The sequence below is a fragment of the Rattus norvegicus genome, chromosome 3 (assembly GCF_021556685.1).
Source record: "Rattus norvegicus strain SHRSP/BbbUtx chromosome 3, alternate assembly SHRSP_T2T, whole genome shotgun sequence".
NCBI classification, from domain to species: Eukaryota; Metazoa; Chordata; class Mammalia; order Rodentia; family Muridae; genus Rattus; species Rattus norvegicus.
In genome coordinates this window covers 33553922-33573500 of record NC_141536.1, presented here as the reverse complement: position 1 = coordinate 33573500, position 19579 = coordinate 33553922, and the positions used below count along the sequence as shown (strand labels likewise).

The following is a 19579-nucleotide window of genomic DNA, read 5'->3' as shown; positions in this document are numbered from 1 at the left end:
AAGCTGTGCTATAAACGGGAGAGGACAGCAATTCCAAACATTTCATTGCATATTTAGAGTTCTTCTGCTGGACTTGACATCCAGAGAAGAGTAGGTGTCTGGACTGGAGAAAAGAACTCTTTGATTTCTTGTGAGTCTTGGTAGGCTGCTGCTGGGGGTAGACGTGATACAGTGACATCTAACCCCCTTGGTCAGGGAAGTTTCCTGACTTTCTCAATGCATTCGTTGTATTTAGTCTCCCTGAACTATCTCTTCCCCCACATCCACCCCCGCTAAAAGGAAAAACCAAACAAAAACAAAAACTAAATCACATCAGCATAAAATTTTATTCTTTTAAACAGCATGTATCACCCATGGTTCCTGGAAACACAAATTTAATGACATTGGTAAATGTACTTCATTAGAGGCCTCCACATTGTCAAGAAACACACAGCATGCATTACACTATATAATTCAAAGGTTTGCACCCCACCCCCAACCATCTCGTAATTGGCAAATGGAATCATAGAATTTTAACTGGATATTTCCCTCCTACAGCTTTTTCATCAACTAGGTGGTTAGTATGTACTATTGTTTGGATCTTGACTGTTACAGGGTTAAAGTTTTGGTCCTCAGCCTACTGATGCCATTAAGGAGGTAATTGAACCTTTAGGAAATGGGATCTAGTTGGAGGATTTAGGATGTTGGGAACATGACCTTGAAGGGTATTGGGGAATCTTATGTGCATGCTCTCTTTCCCACCTCTGCTTCTTTCTTTTTTTTCTTCCTTTCCCTTTATAATGAAGAATTATTTATATGGGTGTTTTACCTGCATATATGTTTGCACCACCTGTCTGCAGTACTCAGAGGCCAGAAGAGAGCATTGGATCTCCTGGCATTGGAATTATCAATTGTGAGCTCCTATGTGAGTGCTGAGAATCAAACTTGGGTCTTCCAGGAGATCAGTCACTGCCCCTTAACTGCTGAAGCATCTCTCCAGCCCATCCTCTCCCCCTTTCGAGTTTCCATTATGAGTGGCTACTTGCTCTCCAACACAGGCCCCAAACTAGTATATACTGCAATCTCCAAAACCGTGAGCCCAAACAAACCATTTATCTTTATAAACGGATCATCTCAGGTACTTGTTAACAGGAAAAGAACATTAACACAGTAAGGACTGCTTTCCCGTGGGCAGAAGGGTTACATTTCAGAGATGCTCTGAGCTAGTCACAGAAACCAGAGAGTCTGACCCAGCAGCCTCTGAGGGAGTCCATGAGGTCAAAAAGTCCTTCCAGGGGAAGGCCTGGTCAGGCCAGGGCTTACTGTTGCTGTCAACGATACTGGTCGGATCCCCTGTAGAGCTGACAGAATGCAGCATCCGTAGACCAGGACACTGGAAGTTACGTAGTCCTCTTGGTTCCTACCAAGTCCTCATGCCCAGTGCTGTGACCCCATGCAGGAGCATTTCAGCAAAGCAAACCTTTGCCTTCTACTTTGCAGTCCAAAGTATCTTCTTTATCAAGTGCAAGATGGACCTTGGCTCCAGAGTCCGCTGGTCCACTCTTTCTGTGCTTTACATTGATGGTCTCTGCTTCTCTTGGGGACAGCAGCATCACAGCAAGGGAAGCATGAAGAGCCAGGCCAGCACTGGGAGATAGGATCTGGGGACATTGGAGACACTGCTGCCAGATGTCCTCTGCGCGTGCATCACCGCAAAGACTGCATTTGTATGGTTGGTGGGCAACTCTACATTGCAGATCATTCCTTCACAGCAAGACCTACACTCCTGTGTACAAGGAGGGAAGAGGAATAGGTTTGAAGAGCAAGGAGGAGGAAGAAACAAAAACCAAAATCAAAGACAGGTGCCGGAGTTGGTGGTCCAGACTGTGCATTGCCCTGTCTTTGGGTACTCTTCCCTGCTGAGCAAAGGCTATTCTGAGAGTCCTCATCCTAACTCTTGAAGCATCTGTGTCAAACCCAAGCAAAAACAGGGCAAAGAAGGGAAACTGAGTTAGACTGTCCCACTGCCAGATCTTGACAGATTCATTAGAAAACAATGAAACCAAAGCGAAAGTCAGGAACCTTCTGGACTTGTTGGGTCTCTTTCTTAGTATTACTTGTTAGCTGATAACGGTGACTTGCCACTGTCTGTGCCCTCACCTGAGTTCCGATATGATTGCAGTGATAATTCGCTAAAATAAAAATAAAATAAAGCCCCTTTCTTAAGAGTGCTTTCAAGGGAAGAAACCTGGGACCACACTAGTGATACATGCCTATCCAGAAGCCATGATTTCATGAACTGGCCACTCATACAATTTTCCAGGCCAATGAGGCAGCAGAAAGGCAGTAACCCCACACACAGCAATGAACGGCTGTCCAGCCAGCTGCCCATCAGATTTACCCAGGGGAAAGTTTTTATTTTACTTTTCAAATCTTGCTATGTAGCCCAAGCTGGCTTCATACTCACAATCCTCCTGCCTCAGCCTCCAGAGTACTGGGATTACAGAAGTGAGCCACTGTGCTCACCCTGGGTATCTTAATTCCCTAGACCTCTCTATGAAGTTCCATCTCAGTCAGTCTAGGATGCTCCCTTCCAGCCTTGTCAGCTCACCTCACCATTGCTGCCCACATGACCCTTGCATGACCAGAGCCAACAGCCACTAAGTCAGAGTCAGTGACTTACATGCCACATTGGATTCTAAAATCTCATGAAGTATATTTTCAAACCGCTTCCCCTCAAACTTTAGAATTTCTGCATGTAAGAGTACATTTTTTGTTTAGGATGATAGAATGAAAATATTAAAGAGACGAATTGATCTAATACACATCTAAATTTATCTTATTCTCTTAGACTCTTTCTCCTCTAAGCAGAGACGCAGAGAGAGACAAAGTTTCAATTGTAAAAGCTATTCCTGATTTCCTTTTTTTCTACATTCTAGTTACTCCAGGATGAGGTTGTGGTGATTTTTGGCCATGAACAGAGCACACATCATCCAGATTCCAGTGCTCCCTCCTCTCTGAAGGATGGGTTATTCTTGAACTTCCAGCATGGACTTGAGACTATTTGTGCAAGTTCTGAAGCCCAGAGTTTAGCTCTAGAGCCGGGAAATTAACATTCATTCTTAGTCCCATTATTTCTTCTTGAAGACAGAATATCTTCACATGTCTGCTCTCCTCTTTGGCACTGTAGTAGAGTCTTTTTGTCAGAGTACACACAAACCTAGCATATTGCTTCCCCTCCTTAGTTTTCCCATGATGCATAGCTTACCACCATCACCATGAAACCTGGGAAAGTAACTCCATGCACACATAATCTTTACCGTGTGTTCCGAATCTCGGCTATGTCGGCAGCCAACAAAATGACATTCATTTTTAGAGGCACACTTTTTAGTGATGGACGTACTTCTTCCGTGGCTGGTGAAGTGATGAACTGTCAAACAATACTGTGTTTCTAAGGAAATTCAATAAGAATAAGAACAATTTTATTTTCCATATTGAAAAAAAGACCCCTTGACCATAATGCCAGAAGAGAGTAAAATCAGAATAATCTTAAGGCTCATATGTGAGAAACTTAACAGCAGTGAATGCTAGAGTTTGTGAGTGGTATTTCTGCCAAGACATCAGCTTCCAAAGTACACATGTATTTTGAAAATGAATATAAATGGGTATCCAGTTCCTTTGGCATTAGCTGAAGCTGAGAAAAATGTGCAGAGTTTTCATCAATCCTTGGGTTTGGTAATTGAATATGCAAGTATTTATGTCCCTACCCTGCCCTTTCTTCTTCTGAAGCATGTGTTTGGGAACTCTAAATTAAGACAAAACCTGTGAGCACAGAAATACAACATGTCTGGAAACATGGTGTCTCAGTCATCATTTGCCTCTTACAGACTGTGTGCAAATGGGTCTCCAGCTACATCCCAGGTAACCCTTCTTCCTCATTTTACTTATTCAGATTCAAAACCTTCCAGCATGCCTGACCATTCCTCAGCAATGAACTCCACTTTTCCTGCCCTCTCCACTTCCTGTCTTCCTGTTTCCCTGCCGTGTATAGTTAGCTCATTTCTACATAGTTATCTTCACTGCTTTAACCATCCATTTTATGACTTAGCATTCTTGTCAGAAAGTGGTCCCTATGGCATCATAGTATGCTCCATTTTAGTCCTGTGTCTCCTTGTTGTTACCAAAGACCATGGAAATGCTTGTTAAGTTTTTCACCATGGATTCCAAATAGCAACTGACTGGCAGAAAATGGACCAAGATTGATAAGACAGAGTTCCTGTCACAAGTAAGTCTTGTTCGATCTTTTAAGAACATTGCGATTTTTTTAAATGAAATGTTAATACATGCAGTGGCATTTTGATAACTTTAGTATTGTTTACAATGGCAAATACATACAAATTCAAATTGATATAATATTGTATATATTGAAGTACTCCATATCTTCTGTGTTCATTCATTCAGTCCTCACCATGAAGCTTTAGAAGGCCATAGACCATACTAGCATTCTTTGTTGTTGTTGTTGTTGTTGTTATTGTTGTTGTTGTTGCTTTATACAACATCTCATTATGTAGTCCTGGCTGTCTGAAGCTCTCCCCATAGACCAGGCTGACCTAGAACTCACACAAAGATCCTCCCGGCCCTGCCTCCCACATGCCAGGGTTGAAAGTGTGTGCCACCATTTTGCCCACTGTCATACAGGTAGAAAGGTCACATAGGTGTAAGGTAGAACGCTAACCAAGGAAGGTGTCGAGGATGTGCTCTGAAGCAGTACACTTGCCTGCCACCCTGGATACTTGTCCTTGAACTAGACAAAAGTAGCTGACGTTGGAGTCTAAAGGAAAGGGAGCCATGACATGTTTTGGAGAAGGCATTTAAATGTATACTCCAAATCAGAATAAATGGAAACCAACCGGTGGTTGCTTGTGTTTATCCAAAACACTGTACACAACCCACACATGAAAGTAGCCTCTACCCAGTCAACACAAACGCTGCTGTGAATGAAACACGAAAAATCCAGGTTGTCATGTTGTGCTCCACAGACGGCCTTTTAACAACACTGGCAGACCACAGGTAAGGCTTTATGGAGAAAGGGAAACCTGAGATGACTAAGATCACAGCTCCAGGCTTACTTGCCGAAGATGAACGGTTGACTATCATGTTCCTAAATAACAGCAAAGGGAAAAATAGGAAATGACACCTCAGTTATAATTCCAGATGGTTAATGTCTTTGAGACTTCACTAATGGGTGAGCAAAAAAGTGAGCTCTCATGCTGTGATGGAGGGTGTGGGGCGGGGGGTGCGGGGGCTGCCATTCCACACTGGTTCCTGTTAAGAGTCTGCTTCTCAGGTGGGCTTGGCAGAGTCAACTAAAGCTGCCTTTGCTGTTGCTGATACTGTTTGGGAGTGGGAAGCTACCCTTTCCTCTTTTTGCTTGTCTATGGTTCAAAAGAGATGCTAATTGGGCTGGAAGGATAGCTCAGAGCTTCTTGCTGTTCTAAGGGAGCTGGGTTTAATTCCAAGCACCCACGGGGAAGTTAACAAGCATGTATTAACGCCAGTTCCAGGGGATCCACGTGTTCTTTAGTCTCCTGGGACTAGACATGCATGTGGGGCACAGACATACAAAGAAGCAAAAATACACACAAAATAAATTAATCTCTAAAATATTTTTAAGTAAACAAAAGAGATGATATTCTAAAAGCCAGAAGCAGATAAAAGGCTTGGGTTAATAAACCACAAATTAGAGCATTATACACAAACATAGTAAGCAGACTTTGAGAGGCCATTCAAAGAATCACATGACCCATAAAGGGAAGGCCAATGAAGAGGTAACCTTTAAAGCTCTTCTAACCAGTCTACTTGGTTTTCAGCAGAAACTTAAAGCAAATAGTTAAAGAATTATATTGACCATCTGAAATAAATTAAGAGAGACAGTTATCAACCAACCTTAAAACTTGAAAACAATTGTAACCACTTTCTTCCTGAGTAGATTTAAGGTCGACAATACAAGATGGAACTCATGCCTGGTTACTATTAACTGGGCTAAAACCCAGTGGCTAGCAAGGTCCTAGGTCCTAGGAGAGAACCTTCTGCTATTTTCTGCTAAATGGACATAGTAATGAATTACCCCTAAGTTCTTACCTTTATATTCATAGATACATCTCCGAACCCTCGTCAAAGAATCTTACTTTTACAGAACAGAGCAATTCCTAGAGAGCCACAGCTGGTCAGTGTGCAGAAGATAAGAATGTGGAACGCTCGGTGCTAAAGGGGACAACTGTATCACGGCTCCTACTCCCAAGGCTCAGGGATCATCATGGAGAAGAAAGGGACAGAAAGATTTTTAAGAGCCAAGAGGAGTTGGTATCTGCAGTAAAACAGTATTTGCCGGCCATGACAGGGCCATTTGTACTCATGAACTCACAGATGCTGTCACTGCACACAGAAGACCCGCACAAGCTCAAACCAAACAAAATCCTAGAACAGGCAAGGAAAGGACTCGTGAAACCATACTCCTAGCTGAGGAACTAGCAGCAACCGATGGCTCTTCAGGTTTCTTCAGGATGCAGCCCCTGAGAGGACACTTAGGATCCAACAGTTTGTCCTTCATCCCTCCCCACTAACTGGACTCAGTGGGTTAAAAAAACCCAAAACCTTAAAGTTGAGGGAAAACAGAGGTGTGTGTAGGAGAGTGAGATAAGGGAGAAACTGGAGGAGAATGGAAAGGAGAGGATTTTGTTAAAATGACTTATATGCATGTATAAAGTTCTAAATAAAAAAATCCTTTGAAACGCTAAGAAAAATATCGTGGACACACGAAGGAAGAGGCACATAATCACAGTGTACAAGCGTGAAACAATGTAAGAGCACTACTCTACTGAAATGTAAAAGGACCTTAAGGAAAAATGATTCTGTTAATTCCTTCCTCTAGAAAAAAAGATAAAAAAAAAAAACATTGACCATATGGATGCTATAGGCATGAACATTTTAGCAGTTATTCTCAGTAATACATCCAGTAGGATATTTTTAGAGGCTTGGGAGAATTCCGTGTGTTTCCTATATCTACAAAAAAAAAAAAAAAAAAAAAAAAAAGAGGCCATTCTCCTACTCCAAATACTGCAAAAGAAACTCCCACAGATTCATGCTAATAGACCCAAACCAGCAATTTCTAATTCTGGAAGTCTGTTCTGCTATTTGTTTCTCTTATTTCATCTGACAACCTAAAATCAGATCAGCCCCAGTCTCATTACAGTTCCCTCAGTTCCAAAGTCCTGGCAGCATATTCTCTGTTTCACTTCCAACTTTGTATGAAAACATTCCATTTCTTTCACAACTCTATTTCTACCACCTGCAGGGAGTTGCCATCTTCCAACCAAAAGCTATGACAGTCCCCACTTGATGCATTCTTTGACTCTTGTGTCCAGCTGCCCAGCAGCAACGCTTCAGACCACAGTCCCCGCATTGTGCATTCTGACTTCCATACTCTATCAGAAAAAGAAGTCTCTTCAGGTCTTTCTTTGCACCTGGGCCTCTCTTGGTTTGTTCCTCAATCTCCCACTATGCCCCAGTGACCAGTCTCTTTGTGTGCACTGAAAAGTCCACTCACCTATTGCCTCTGGAAGCTTCTACATTTGAGATTTCTTTTTCCTGGCACACTTTTCCTTCAGGCTTCCTTCTCTTGCCCATTCAGGTCTTTGTTTTAATGTCTATGAGAAAAGATTCCCCGTGGTCACCTAGCCAAAGGCATCTATCTATTCATCTTTCACCTAGACATTAGGAGCAAGGCACTGGATTGGGCACTGGAGATGCATCAGTAAACTACCAAGGATAATCAGATGTTTGTTAGGGGAGTGAATGAACTCCCTAAGCAACAATGAAACTCTAGAGTAGAGTACTACCCTTTCTTTGCTTTAAGCCAGTAAGTATGACTTTCCTAGGGTATCATTAAGCATCGAGCATTTCTGGAATTGTTTGAATGCCTTAGTCAACACTGTGGTTTCTGTCTTCTTGATAAACACCTTTTAAGAAATCTTTCTTCATGATGCATACAACTGCATGCTGAGTGTGTGTGTGTGTGTGTGTGTGTGTGTGTGTGTGTTACCCATCCCCAGGTTCTCTCAGGATACTCTGGCATTTTGACAGTCTTTCACAAGAAATCTGGGACCCCATTAGGATCCAATGGGCTTGTGTTGGCATACTGATCTATAATCTTTTTTTTTCTTTTTTTTTTTTTTATTAACTTGAGTATTTCTTATATACATTTCGAGTGTTATTCCCTTTCCCGGTTTCCGGGCAAACATCCCCCTCCCCCCTCCCCTTCCTTATGGGTGTCCCCCTCCCAACCCTCCCCCCATTGCCACCATCCCCCCATAGACTAGTTCACGGGGGGTTCAGTCTTAGCAGGACCCAGGGCTTCCCCTTCCACTGGTGCTCTTACTAGGATATTCATTGCTACCTATGGGGTCAGAGTCCAGGGTCAGTCCATGTATAGTCTTTAGGTAGTGGCTTAGTCCCTGGAAGCTCTGGTTGCTTGGCATTGTTGTACTTTTGGGGTCTCGAGCCCCTTCAAGCTCTTCCAGTTCTTTCTCTGATTCCTTCAATTGGGGACCTATTCTCAGTTCAGTGGTTTGCTGCTGGCATTCGCCTCTGTATTTGCTGTATTCTGGCTGTGTCTCTCAGGAGCGATCTACATCCGGCTCCTGTCGGTCTGCACTTCTTTGCTTCATCCATCTTGTCTAATTGGGTGGCTGTATATGTATGGGCCACATGTGGGGCAGGCTCTGAATGGGTGTTCCTTCAGTCTCTGTTTTAATCTTTGCCTCTCCCTTCCCTGCCAAGGGTATTCTTTTTCCTCATTTAAAGAAGGAGTGAAGCATTCACATTTTGATCATCCGTCTTGAGTTTCGTTTGTTCTAGGGATCTAGGGTAATTCAAGCATTTGGGCTAATAGCCACTTATCAATGAGTGCATACCATGTATGTCTTTCTGTGATTGGGTTAGCTCACTCAGGATGATATTTTCCAGTTCCAACCATTTGCCTACGAATTTCATAAACTCGTTGTTTTTGATAGCTGAGTAATATTCCATTGTGTAGATGTACCACATTTTCTGTATCCATTCCTCTGTTGAAGGGCATCTGGGTTCTTTCCATTTTCTGGCTATTATAAATAAGGCTGCGATGAACATAGTGGAGCACGTGTCTCTTTTATATGTTGAGGCATCTTTTGGGTATATGCCCAAGAGAGGTATAGCTGGATCCTCAGGCAGTTCAATGTCCAATTTTCTGAGGAACCTCCAGACTGATTTCCAGAATGGTTTTACTAGTCTGCAATCCCACCAACAATGGAGGAGTGTTCCTCTTTCTCCACATCCTCGCCAGCATCTGCTGTCACCTGAGTTTTTGATCTTAGCCAATCACACTGGTGTGAGGTGAAATCTCAGGGTTGTTTTGATTTGCATTTCCCTTATGACTAAAGATGTTGAACATTTCTTTAGGTGTTTCTCAGCCATTCGGCATTCCTCAGCTGTGAATTCTTTGTTTAGCTCTGAACCCCATTTTTTAATAGGGTTATTTGTTTCCCTGCGGTCTAACTTCTTGAGTTCTTTGTATATTTTGGATATAAGGCCTCTATCTGTTGTAGGATTGGTAAAGATCTTTTCCCAATCTGTTGGTTGCCGTTTTGTCCTAACCACAGTGTCCTTTGCCTTACAGAAGCTTTGCAGTTTTATGAGATCCCATTTGTCGATTCTTGATCTTAGAGCATAAGCCATTGGTGTTTTGTTCAGGAAATTTTTTCCAGTGCCCATGTGTTCCAGATGCTTCCCTAGTTTTTCTTCTATTAGTTTGAGTGTGTCTGGTTTGATGTGGAGGTCCTTGATCCACTTGGACTTAAGCTTTATACAGGGTGATAACCATGGATCGATCTGCATTCTTCTACATGTTGCCCTCCAGTTGAACCAGCACCATTTGCTGAAAATGCTATCTTTTTTCCATTGGATGGTTTTGGCTCCTTTGTCAAAAATCAAGTGACCATAGGTGTGTGGGTTCATTTCTGGGTCTTCAATTCTATTCCATTGGTCTATCTGTCTGTCTCTGTACCAATACCATGCAGTTTTTATCACTATTGCTCTGTAATACTGCTTGAGTTCAGGGATAGTGATTCCCCCTGAAGTCCTTTTATTGTTGAGGATAGCTTTAGCTATCCTGGGTTTTTTGTTATTCCAGATGAATTTGCAAATTGTTCTGTCTAACTCTTTGAAGAATTGGATTGGTATTTTGATGAGGATTGCATTGAATCTGTAAATTGCTTTTGGTAAAATGGCCATTTTTACTATATTAATCCTGCCAATCCATGAGCATGGGAGATCTTTCCATCTTCTGAGGTCTTCTTCAATTTCTTTCTTCAGTGTCTTGAAGTTCTTATTATACAGATCTTTTACTTGCTTGGTTAAAGTCACACCGAGGTACTTTATATTGTTTGGGTCTATTATGAAGGGTGTCGCTTCCCTAATTTCTTTCTCGGCTTGTTTCTCTTTTGTATAGAGGAAGGCTACTGATTTATTTGAGTTAATTTTATACCCAGCCACTTTGCTGAAGTTGTTTATCAGCTTTAGTAGTTCTCTGGTGGAACTTTTGGGATCACTTAAATATACTATCATGTCATCTGCAAATAGTGATATTTTGACCTCTTCTTTTCCGATCTGTAGCCCCTTGATCTCCTTTTGTTGTCTGATTGCTCTGGCTAGAACTTCAAGAACTATATTGAATAAGTAGGGAGAGAGTGGGCAGCCTTGTCTAGTCCCTGATTTTAGTGGGATTGCTTCAAGTTTCTCTCCATTTAGTTTAATGTTAGCAACTGGTTTGCTGTATATGGCTTTTACTATGTTCAGGTATGGGCCTTGAATTCCTATTCTTTCCAGGACTTTTATCATGAAGGGGTGTTGAATTTTGTCAAATGCTTTCTCAGCATCTAATGAAATGATCATGTGGTTCTGTTCTTTCAGTTTGTTTATATAATGGATCACGTTGATGGTTTTCCGTATATTAAACCATCCCTGCATGCCTGGGATGAAGCCTACTTGATCATGGTGGATGATTGTTTTGATGTGCTCTTGAATTCGGTTTGCCAGAATTTTATTGAGTATTTTTGCGTCGATATTCATAAGGGAAATTGGTCTGAAGTTCTCTTTCTTTGTTGTGTCTTTGTGTGGTTTAGGTATAAGAGTAATTGTGGCTTCGTAGAAGGAATTCGGTAGGGCTCCATCTGTTTCAATTTTGTGGAATAGTTTGGATAATATTGGTATGAGGTCTTCTATGAAGGTTTGATAGAATTCTGCACTAAACCCGTCTGGACCTGGACTCTTTTTGGTTGGGAGACCTTTAATGACTGCTTCTATTTCCTTAGGAGTTATGGGGTTGTTTAACTGGTTTATCTGTTCCTGATTTAACTTCGATACCTGGTATCTGTCTAGGAAATTGTCCATTTCCTGAAGATTTTCAAATTTTGTTGAATATAGGTTTTTATAGTAAGATCTGATGATTTTTTGAATTTCCTCTGAATCTGTAGTTATATCTCCCTTTTCATTTCTGATTTTGTTAATTTGGACGCACTCTCTGTGTCCTCTCGTTAGTCTGGCTAAGGGTTTATCTATCTTGTTGATTTTCTCAAAGAACCAACTTTTGGTTCTGTTGATTCTTTCTATGGTCCTTTTTGTTTCTACTTGGTTGATTTCAGCTCTGAGTTTGATTATTTCCTGCCTTCTACTCCTCCTGGGTGTATTTGCGTCTTTTTGTTCTAGAGCTTTTAGGTGTGCTGTCAAGCTGCTGACATATGCACTTTCCTGTTTCTTTCTGCAGGCACTCAGCGCTATGAGTTTTCCTCTTAGCACAGCTTTCATTGTGTCCCATAAGTTTGAGTATGTTGTATCTTCATTTTCATTAAATTCTAAAAAGTTTTTAATTTCTTTCTTTATTTCTTCCTTGACCAGGTTATCATTGAGTAGAGCATTGTTCAATTTCCAAGTATATGTGGGCATTCTTCCCTTATTGTTATTGAAGACCAGTTTTAGGCCGTGGTGGTCCGATAGCACGCATGGGATTATTTCTATCTTTCTGTACCTGTTGAGGCCCGTTTTTTGACCAATTATATGGTCAATTTTGGAGAAAGTACCATGAGGAGCTGAGAAGAAGGTATATCCTTTTGCTTTAGGATAGAATGTTCTATAAATATCCGTTAAGTCCATTTGGCTCATGACTTCTCTTAGTCTGTCGACATCACTGTTTAATTTCTGTTTCCATGATCTGTCCATTGATGAGAGTGGGGTGTTGAAATCTCCCACTATTATTGTGTGAGGTGCAATGTGTGTTTTGAGCTTTAGTAAGGTTTCTTTTACGTATGTAGGTGCCCTTGTATTTGGGGCATAGATATTTAGGATTGAGAGTTCATCTTGGTGCATTTTTCCTTTGATGAATATGAAGTGTCCTTCCTTATCTTTTTTGATGACTTTTAGTTGGAAATTGATTTTATGTGATATTAGAATGGCTACTCCAGCTTGCTTCTTCTGACCATTTGCTTGGAAAGTTGTTTTCCAGCCTTTCACTCTGAGGTAGTGTCTGTCTTTGTCTCTGAGGTGTGTTTCCTGTAGGCAGCAGAATGCAGGGTCCTCGTTGCGTATCCAGTTTGTTAATCTATGTCTTTTTATTGGGGAGTTGAGGCCATTGATATTGAGAGATATTAAGGAATAGTGATTATTGTTTCCCTTTATATTCATATTTGGATGTGAGGTTATGTTTGTGTGCTTTCATTCTCTTTGTTTTGTTGCCAAGACGATTAGTTTCTTGCTTCTTCTAGGGTATAGCTTGCCTCCTTATGGTGGGCTTTACCATTTATTATCCTTTGTAGTGCTGGATTTGTAGAAAGATATTGTTTAAATTTGGTTTTGTCATGGAATATCTTGGTTTCTCCATCAATGTTAATTGAGAGTTTTGCTGGATACAGTAACCTGGGCTGGCATTTGTGTTCTCTTAGGGTCTGTATGACATCAGTCCAGGATCTTCTGGCCTTCATAGTTTCTGGCGAGAAGTCTGGTGTGATTCTGATAGGTCTCCCTTTATATGTTTCTTGACCTTTTTCCCTTACTGCTTTTAATATTCTTTCTTTATTTTGTGCGTTTGGTGTTTTGACAATTATGTGACGGGAGGTGTTTCTTTTCTGGTCCAATCTATTTGGAGTTCTGTAGGCTTCTTGTATGTCTATGGGTATCTCTTTTTTTAGGTTAGGGAAGTTTTCTTCTATGATTTTGTTGAAGATATTTACTGGTCCTTTGAGCTGGGAGTCTTCACTCTCTTCTATACCTATTATCCTTAGGTTTGATCTTCTCATTGAGTCCTGGATTTCCTGTATGTTTTGGACCAGTAGCTTTTTCCGCTTTACATTATCTTTGACAGTTGAGTCAATGATTTCTATGGAATCTTCTGCTCCTGAGATTCTCTCTTCCATCTCTTGTATTCTGTTGGTGAAGCTTGTATCTACAGCTCCTTGTCTCTTCTTTTGGTTTTCTATATCCAGGGTTGTTTCCATGTGTTCTTTCTTGATTGCTTCTATTTCCATTTTTAATTCCTTCAACTGTTTGATTGTGTTTTCCTGGAATTCTTTCAGGGATTTTTGCGATTCCTCTCTGTAGGCTTTTACTTGTTTATTAATGTTTTCCTGTGTTTCCCTAAGTGTGTTCATGTCTTTCTTGAAGTCCTCCCGCATCATGATCAAATATGATTTTGAAACTAGATCTTGCTTTTCTGGTGTGTTTGGATATTCCATGTTTGTTTTGGTGGGAGAATTGGGCTCCGATGATGGCATGTAGTCTTGGTTTCTGTTGCTTGGGTTCCTGCGCTTGCCTCTCGCCATCAGATTATCTCTAGTGTTACTTTGTTCTGCTATTTCTGACAGTGGCTAGACTGTCCTATAAGCCTGTGTGTCAGGAGTGCTGTAGACCTGTTTTCCTCTCTTTCAGTCAGTTATGGGGACAGAGTGTTCTGCTTTCGGGTGTGTAGTTTTTCCTCTCTACAGGTCTTCAGCTGTTCCTGTGGGCCTGTGTCTTGAGTTCACCAGGCAGCTTTCTTGCAGCAGAAAATTTGGTCTTACCTGTGGTCCTGAGGCTCAAGTACGCTCGTGGGGTGCTGCCCAGGGGCTCTCTGCAGCGGCAGCAACCAGGAAGACCTGTGCCGCCCCTTCCGGGAGCTTCAGTGCACCAGGGTTCCAGATGGTCTTTGGCTTTTTCCTCTGGCGTCCGAGATGTGTGTGCAGGGAACAGTCTCTTCTGGTTTCCCAGGCTTGTCTGCCTCTCTGAAGGTTTAGCTCTCCCTCCCACGGGATTTGGGTGCAGAGAACTGTTTATCCGGTCTGTTTCCTTCAGGGTCCGGCGGTGTCTCTGGCAGGTGTCCTGCTGCTCCTGGGCCCTCCCCCACGGGAGCCCAGAGGCCTTATACAGTTTCCTCTTGGGCCAGGGATGTGGGCAGGGGTGAGCAGTGTTGGTGGTCTCTTCCGCTCTGCAGCCTCAGGAGTGCCCACCTGACCAGGCGGTTGGGTCTCTCTCTCACCGGGTCTGGGAGCAGAGAGCTGCTGCGGGCCGGGATCCGCGGGTGTGGGACTTCCGGTAAACACAGAATGTGCCTGGTCCTAGAGAAATTCTGCTTCCGTGTGTCCCAAGCTCACCAGGCAGCTTTCTTGCAGCAGAAAATTTGGTCTTACCTGTGGTCCCGAGGCTCAGGTTCGCTCGTGGGGTGCTGCCCAGGGGCTCTCTGCAGCGGCAGCAACCAGGAAGACCTGTGCTGCCCCTTCCGGGAGCTTCAGTGCACCAGGGTTCCAGATGGTCTTTGGCTTTTTCCTCTGGCGTCCGAGATGTGTGTGCAGGGAGCAGTCTCTTCTGGTTTCCCAGGCTTGTCTGCCTCTCTGAAGGTTTAGCTCTCCCTCCCACGGGGTTTGGGTGCAGAGAACTGTTTATCTGGTCTGTTTCTTTCAGGTTCTGGCGGTGTCTCAGGCTGGTGTCCTGCCGCTCCTGGGCCCTCCCCCACGGGAGCCCAGAGGCCTTATACAGTTTCCTCTTGGGCCAGGGATGTGGGCAGGGGTGAGCAGTGTTGGTGGTCTCTTCCGCTCTGCAGCCTCAGGAGTGCCCACCTGACCAGGCGGTTGGGTCTCCTGATCTATAATCTAAGACATCTCCTCCAGCTAAGGGAAGGATTTAAATAAATAAAGTCACAAAAGAATCTAGAAGATTCTTCCAAGCTCAGATACTCACCCTGCGGACACCACTTGTCTTCTGCCCATCGATTGCAGTTATAATTATCCCCTGCATTTTCACAAGTAAAACACTTGAAACTGTTTGGGAATGGCGTGGCTTTAAAAAAAAAAAAGAATGAAGTAAAGTCACAAGAGGACAAAAATTTCCCAACATCAAAAGCACAAAATTCGCAACTTTATTAGGTGAAACAAAACTCATAAGACATCCTTCTCTTTGGAATGGCTGTGTCCCAAAATAAAATGGCTCCGCAAGCTAATTTGAAAGATTCATGGTATGGTTCTATTAGTATTTTATCTTCTGAAGTAAGAGGGGTTGAGACAGTAGGCAAGGATGGGAGTGGTGTTTGAGATTATACAGCAAATACAGACACATAGACATATACGCATAGACATGTGGAGGAGCTAGACAGATACAGATACTTTGGAACATTCTGAAGAATACCGAAAATAAAAAGTGAAGAACAGCAATGATGTACACCTCATGTGGGGCTAGAATAAAGACAGCCCCCATCCTGGTTGTGCATCGCCAGCACCAGTAAAGCAAGAGGAGAGGAGAAAGGAAAAGAAGAACATGGCCCTCCTCTCATCCTCTGGGTTACTATTTGACTACTACATTAGTGACAAAACTTGGATGCAGCATTAATTGTGCATAACAGTAAAGAAGACCCAGGTCACACTTTTCCCAATTTCAAACACTCTGATGAGTTTTCAAAGACTGTTGATGTCCCTTTGGAAGAATGACTCTATCATTTATTCAGGAAATTCCCATAGCCAATCATCTCTGTTGAAGAAATCGACAAAAATCCCTGAGCTTCCTCTTCCTTGCCATGATCTGAGACCGTGCTGATAGAAGGCTTGATTGCCTTTGTGTTCTTAAAGGAGAAGCCTTGTGAGACGGTAGCAGTAGGCCAATCCATTCTGAAGAAGAGAGAGCCTTTCCATCATAGTACTCCCATCCCAGCAGAAAGGGGTGGTAGATGGAAAGGGGACACCAAGGGAATATAGAATGAGGATCGCAGCCCCTACTTACGGTCGAGAGGGGGCCTCACATTGTAGAAGTTGATGTTCTTAGCAAACACCCAGTTTTCTGAGATGACCAAGATCTGAAGGATGGTCACGGCTAGAATGTGGCAGAGGAGCAGCATTCTGAACTCCTTGACTGGGCAGGTCAAAGTCGTGTGTCTGCCATGAAAACACGGACTGGGTCAGCTCATTTGGTTTTAGACGTCAACAAGAGGTATGTTCTGCTTCTGCACGGAAAGGTCAATTATTCCACCTGTCAAAAGGGTCAGTACCACACATATCATTCAGATCGAAGTTAGGTTATTACTGCCTTCAACTGGCCTGATAAAATTTCAACAGGACATTCAGTGTTCCTCTCTGTCCAGGAACACAAGCTATACCAGGTTCCTACTGACCTAGCTATAGCAGGTTCCTCCTTTGTCTGGGGATAATATCGAATCAGGGCTCTGCTAAATGATAGGATTTTCTTCTTCTTCAATCAACCCTGGTTCCTGGTTTATTTACCTGGAGTCCCTAAACCACTTTTTTCTGAAATCCTTTCTCCGAGTAAACAGAGGTATCTGATAAATCTTGCAACTCCATCAAATCCTGAGAGAAACCATGAAATAAAGCTAGGGGAGCAAATACTGACTAAGGCACAAGAAGTCTGGACTAAAGTCTCTGCTGATCCTAGAGTTTATAGGTGCAGAGTAGAGAAGGGAACAGCACTTGAGGCGCCAGCACCCCGCCCCCCATACACACACATGTCACATTGGGTGCAAGGATAAATCACCAGGATGCTTCAGAGGAAGCAATAAACGTGGGGTACTAGAAACAATATAATGATACTCCTGGTCCACAAACATGATTGACCGTCTTCGTAAGGGATTGAAACTCAAAGGAATGACAGACGTGCACACCGTGCTGAGTAAAGGGCATGACCTTTTGGGACCCCATACAACCCACAGGCTCTACCCTTTGAAGTCAGCCTCGTGGGAGTAGCTAAATCTGCAGACTCATCACTGAAAGGTTGTCTGGCCAGAGAAAGGTGAATGTGGGCTGCAGAAGACAACGTACAAACTTGGAGTCCAAAGGTTCAGGTGCTGGGTCTGCTCTTTATTAGCTTCCTGACCTTGGGCAAGCTCTTTAAACTCTATTAACCTCAATTTCCTCATCTGTAAAATGGCTTAATAATACCCACAACCCACACTACCCACACATTTGGATAATTGTGATCATCAAATACAGTTTCAGATAGGATCACATAGCCTTGCGTGAATAAGATACACATAATAAGAGTTCTGTGGAAACGCTAGAGTTCAATAGATTCGGCCAGACTCATTTTCTTCTTGCTGAATCAACTATTTCAGTGGCTTAGGGAAATTTTCAAAGAAAACTGCTTTAATATCCACATACACATACATCATGGTTCCTCACATTAACTTTTTGAAGCCAAGGTACTAGTGTGTGGATTCCAGAATTCTGCTTCTTCTCTTGTGGTTTTTGCATGTAAGTGACATGGAAACAAGGGTACCATACAGAGTACCAGACAAAACACAGTAGCAACAACCTTCCTTCCCCACAGAGGACCTTTGTCAAGACCAGACGGAGCCACTAAGGATGTAGTCAGTGAAAGAAAACACACTGGTAAAGAATTTCTAAGAATACCGTAAGGCTAAACTTTTTCGATTTTGTTTTATTTACATCAGCACATAGACCCAGAAATACTAAATAAATTGTTTTGCTAGTTCATTTTAATAGCCAAAATGAAAATTTTAGAAGTTATTCTTATGTAAATATTTCATTATCTGAAGAAATAGCCAACTCCATTATCAAATCAAGTGGTTATATTGGAAAATAATTCTGTTTTTTCTATTCACACATCTAAAGTGGTCCATCCCCCAGTTACAATGAATCAATAGCCAAAGGTTAGAACCCAGTATCCCAAGAGAGACTCTTTATAATGGGGAGATGAGTTCTTTCCCCCTCAAACCTCAGAATGGCTGTGCTCTAACAGAGATCCACAGTGTCTGCATAATATGGGAAGCCTCCTAAGATCATGGATTTCAGATGCCCCTGGTCTATACTTAGATTCCCTCTCATCACTGAAGCTGCAGGACCTTAGATGAGCTTCTGTATCTTCCCAAGCTCAACTTCCTCCTCTGTAGTACAGTCATAACACATAGCAGTTCTGAAGTGGGGTATCCAGGACTTTGTGGCTGTGAAGACAGAAGCAGAGTGCTGAGCCGAAGTTGAAGCTATGTTCATTGAATGGGTTTCTGTTGGGTGGTAAACAGCATTGGCTCAAAAACCTGTTCCAGACCCAACCGTTGTGATGCCTGATTCAAGTTTATTAACCTCTCAGTAACACAGATTTTGCGCTATGGATTGGGAGTAGTAATGTTTCCTTGTAGACGTAGGAATAAAATTGGCTAAAGCACATATGACATTTGAATTATTTAGTTGGTTATGTGCCTGGACTTTTGCTAATTCTTGTAAGCATTTACAGTTTAAAATTTACAGCTCAAAATCCCTGGTTTCCCTAAAGTATTTTCCCTTTGAAACCAAAGCTTATTCATTCATTCTACATGTCATTATTGACATCCTCTAGGGGTCACACATTGTTATTCTTGACTTCTGAGTAATGCCCTTTCTTTCATGAAAACTGCGTCTTAGAGGGAAAGAGCAACGCAAGAGCGTATGTAATTTCAAATTACACAGTTATAAATGCCATGAAGTCAAAGCAATAAGGTGATACCTTAGTAGGAGGGGAGGGGTTGATTATATATGACAGTCTGCACATACCTCTCTGAGTAAGCGACATTTGAGCAGATGGATTAAATGACGGGTAGATAGAAACTAAACCCAAAATATAAAGAAAAGCATCCTAGATCCTGTGGAAGTCCGGAAAGCAGGTCTGGACACATAGCTCAGTGGGTAAGAGTAACTACTCGCTGCACATGAGGGCATGAGTTCAAATCCATATGAAAAGTCAGGTACCATACATGTGCCAGCTATACCCTACATGCATGCCTGAAATACGGTGTTGTATAAATGGAGATAGAAAGACTGACCGGGGTTGCTGACTGTCGGTCTAGCTCCTGGTCTCTTGTGGACAGGAAGTGAAGAGTGATATAGTAGGACCCCAATTCCCTTATCTGGCTTCTGCATCACATGCAGGCATGAACACCCATGCACACACAGGCATGAACACCTATGCATACACAGGCATGAACACCCATGCACACACAGGCATAAACACCCATGCACACACAGGCATGAGCACCCATGCATACACAGGC

The 19579-nt window shown here is 42.5% G+C and overlaps 1 protein-coding gene across 22 annotated transcripts in view; it reads right to left on the bottom strand.

Moving 5' to 3' along the window:
* Nucleotides 1-303: 303 nt before the first annotated feature.
* Nucleotides 304-19579, bottom strand: part of Lypd6b (Ly6/Plaur domain containing 6B) — a 175567-nt gene continuing 156291 nt past the window's right edge. For 11 of the 22 annotated variants that reach the window (XM_087653056.1, XM_087653064.1, XM_087653071.1 and 8 more), the window contains 4 exons: nt 16306-16551; nt 15274-15372; nt 3300-3430; nt 308-1765 (listed from right to left, as the gene is read on the bottom strand). In XM_087653056.1, coding sequence (XP_087509182.1) covers nt 1592-1765; nt 3300-3430; nt 15274-15372; nt 16306-16420 — 519 coding nt within the window. In that variant the 5' untranslated portion in view covers nt 16421-16551 and the 3' untranslated portion in view covers nt 308-1591. 22 annotated transcript variants of the gene reach the window in all.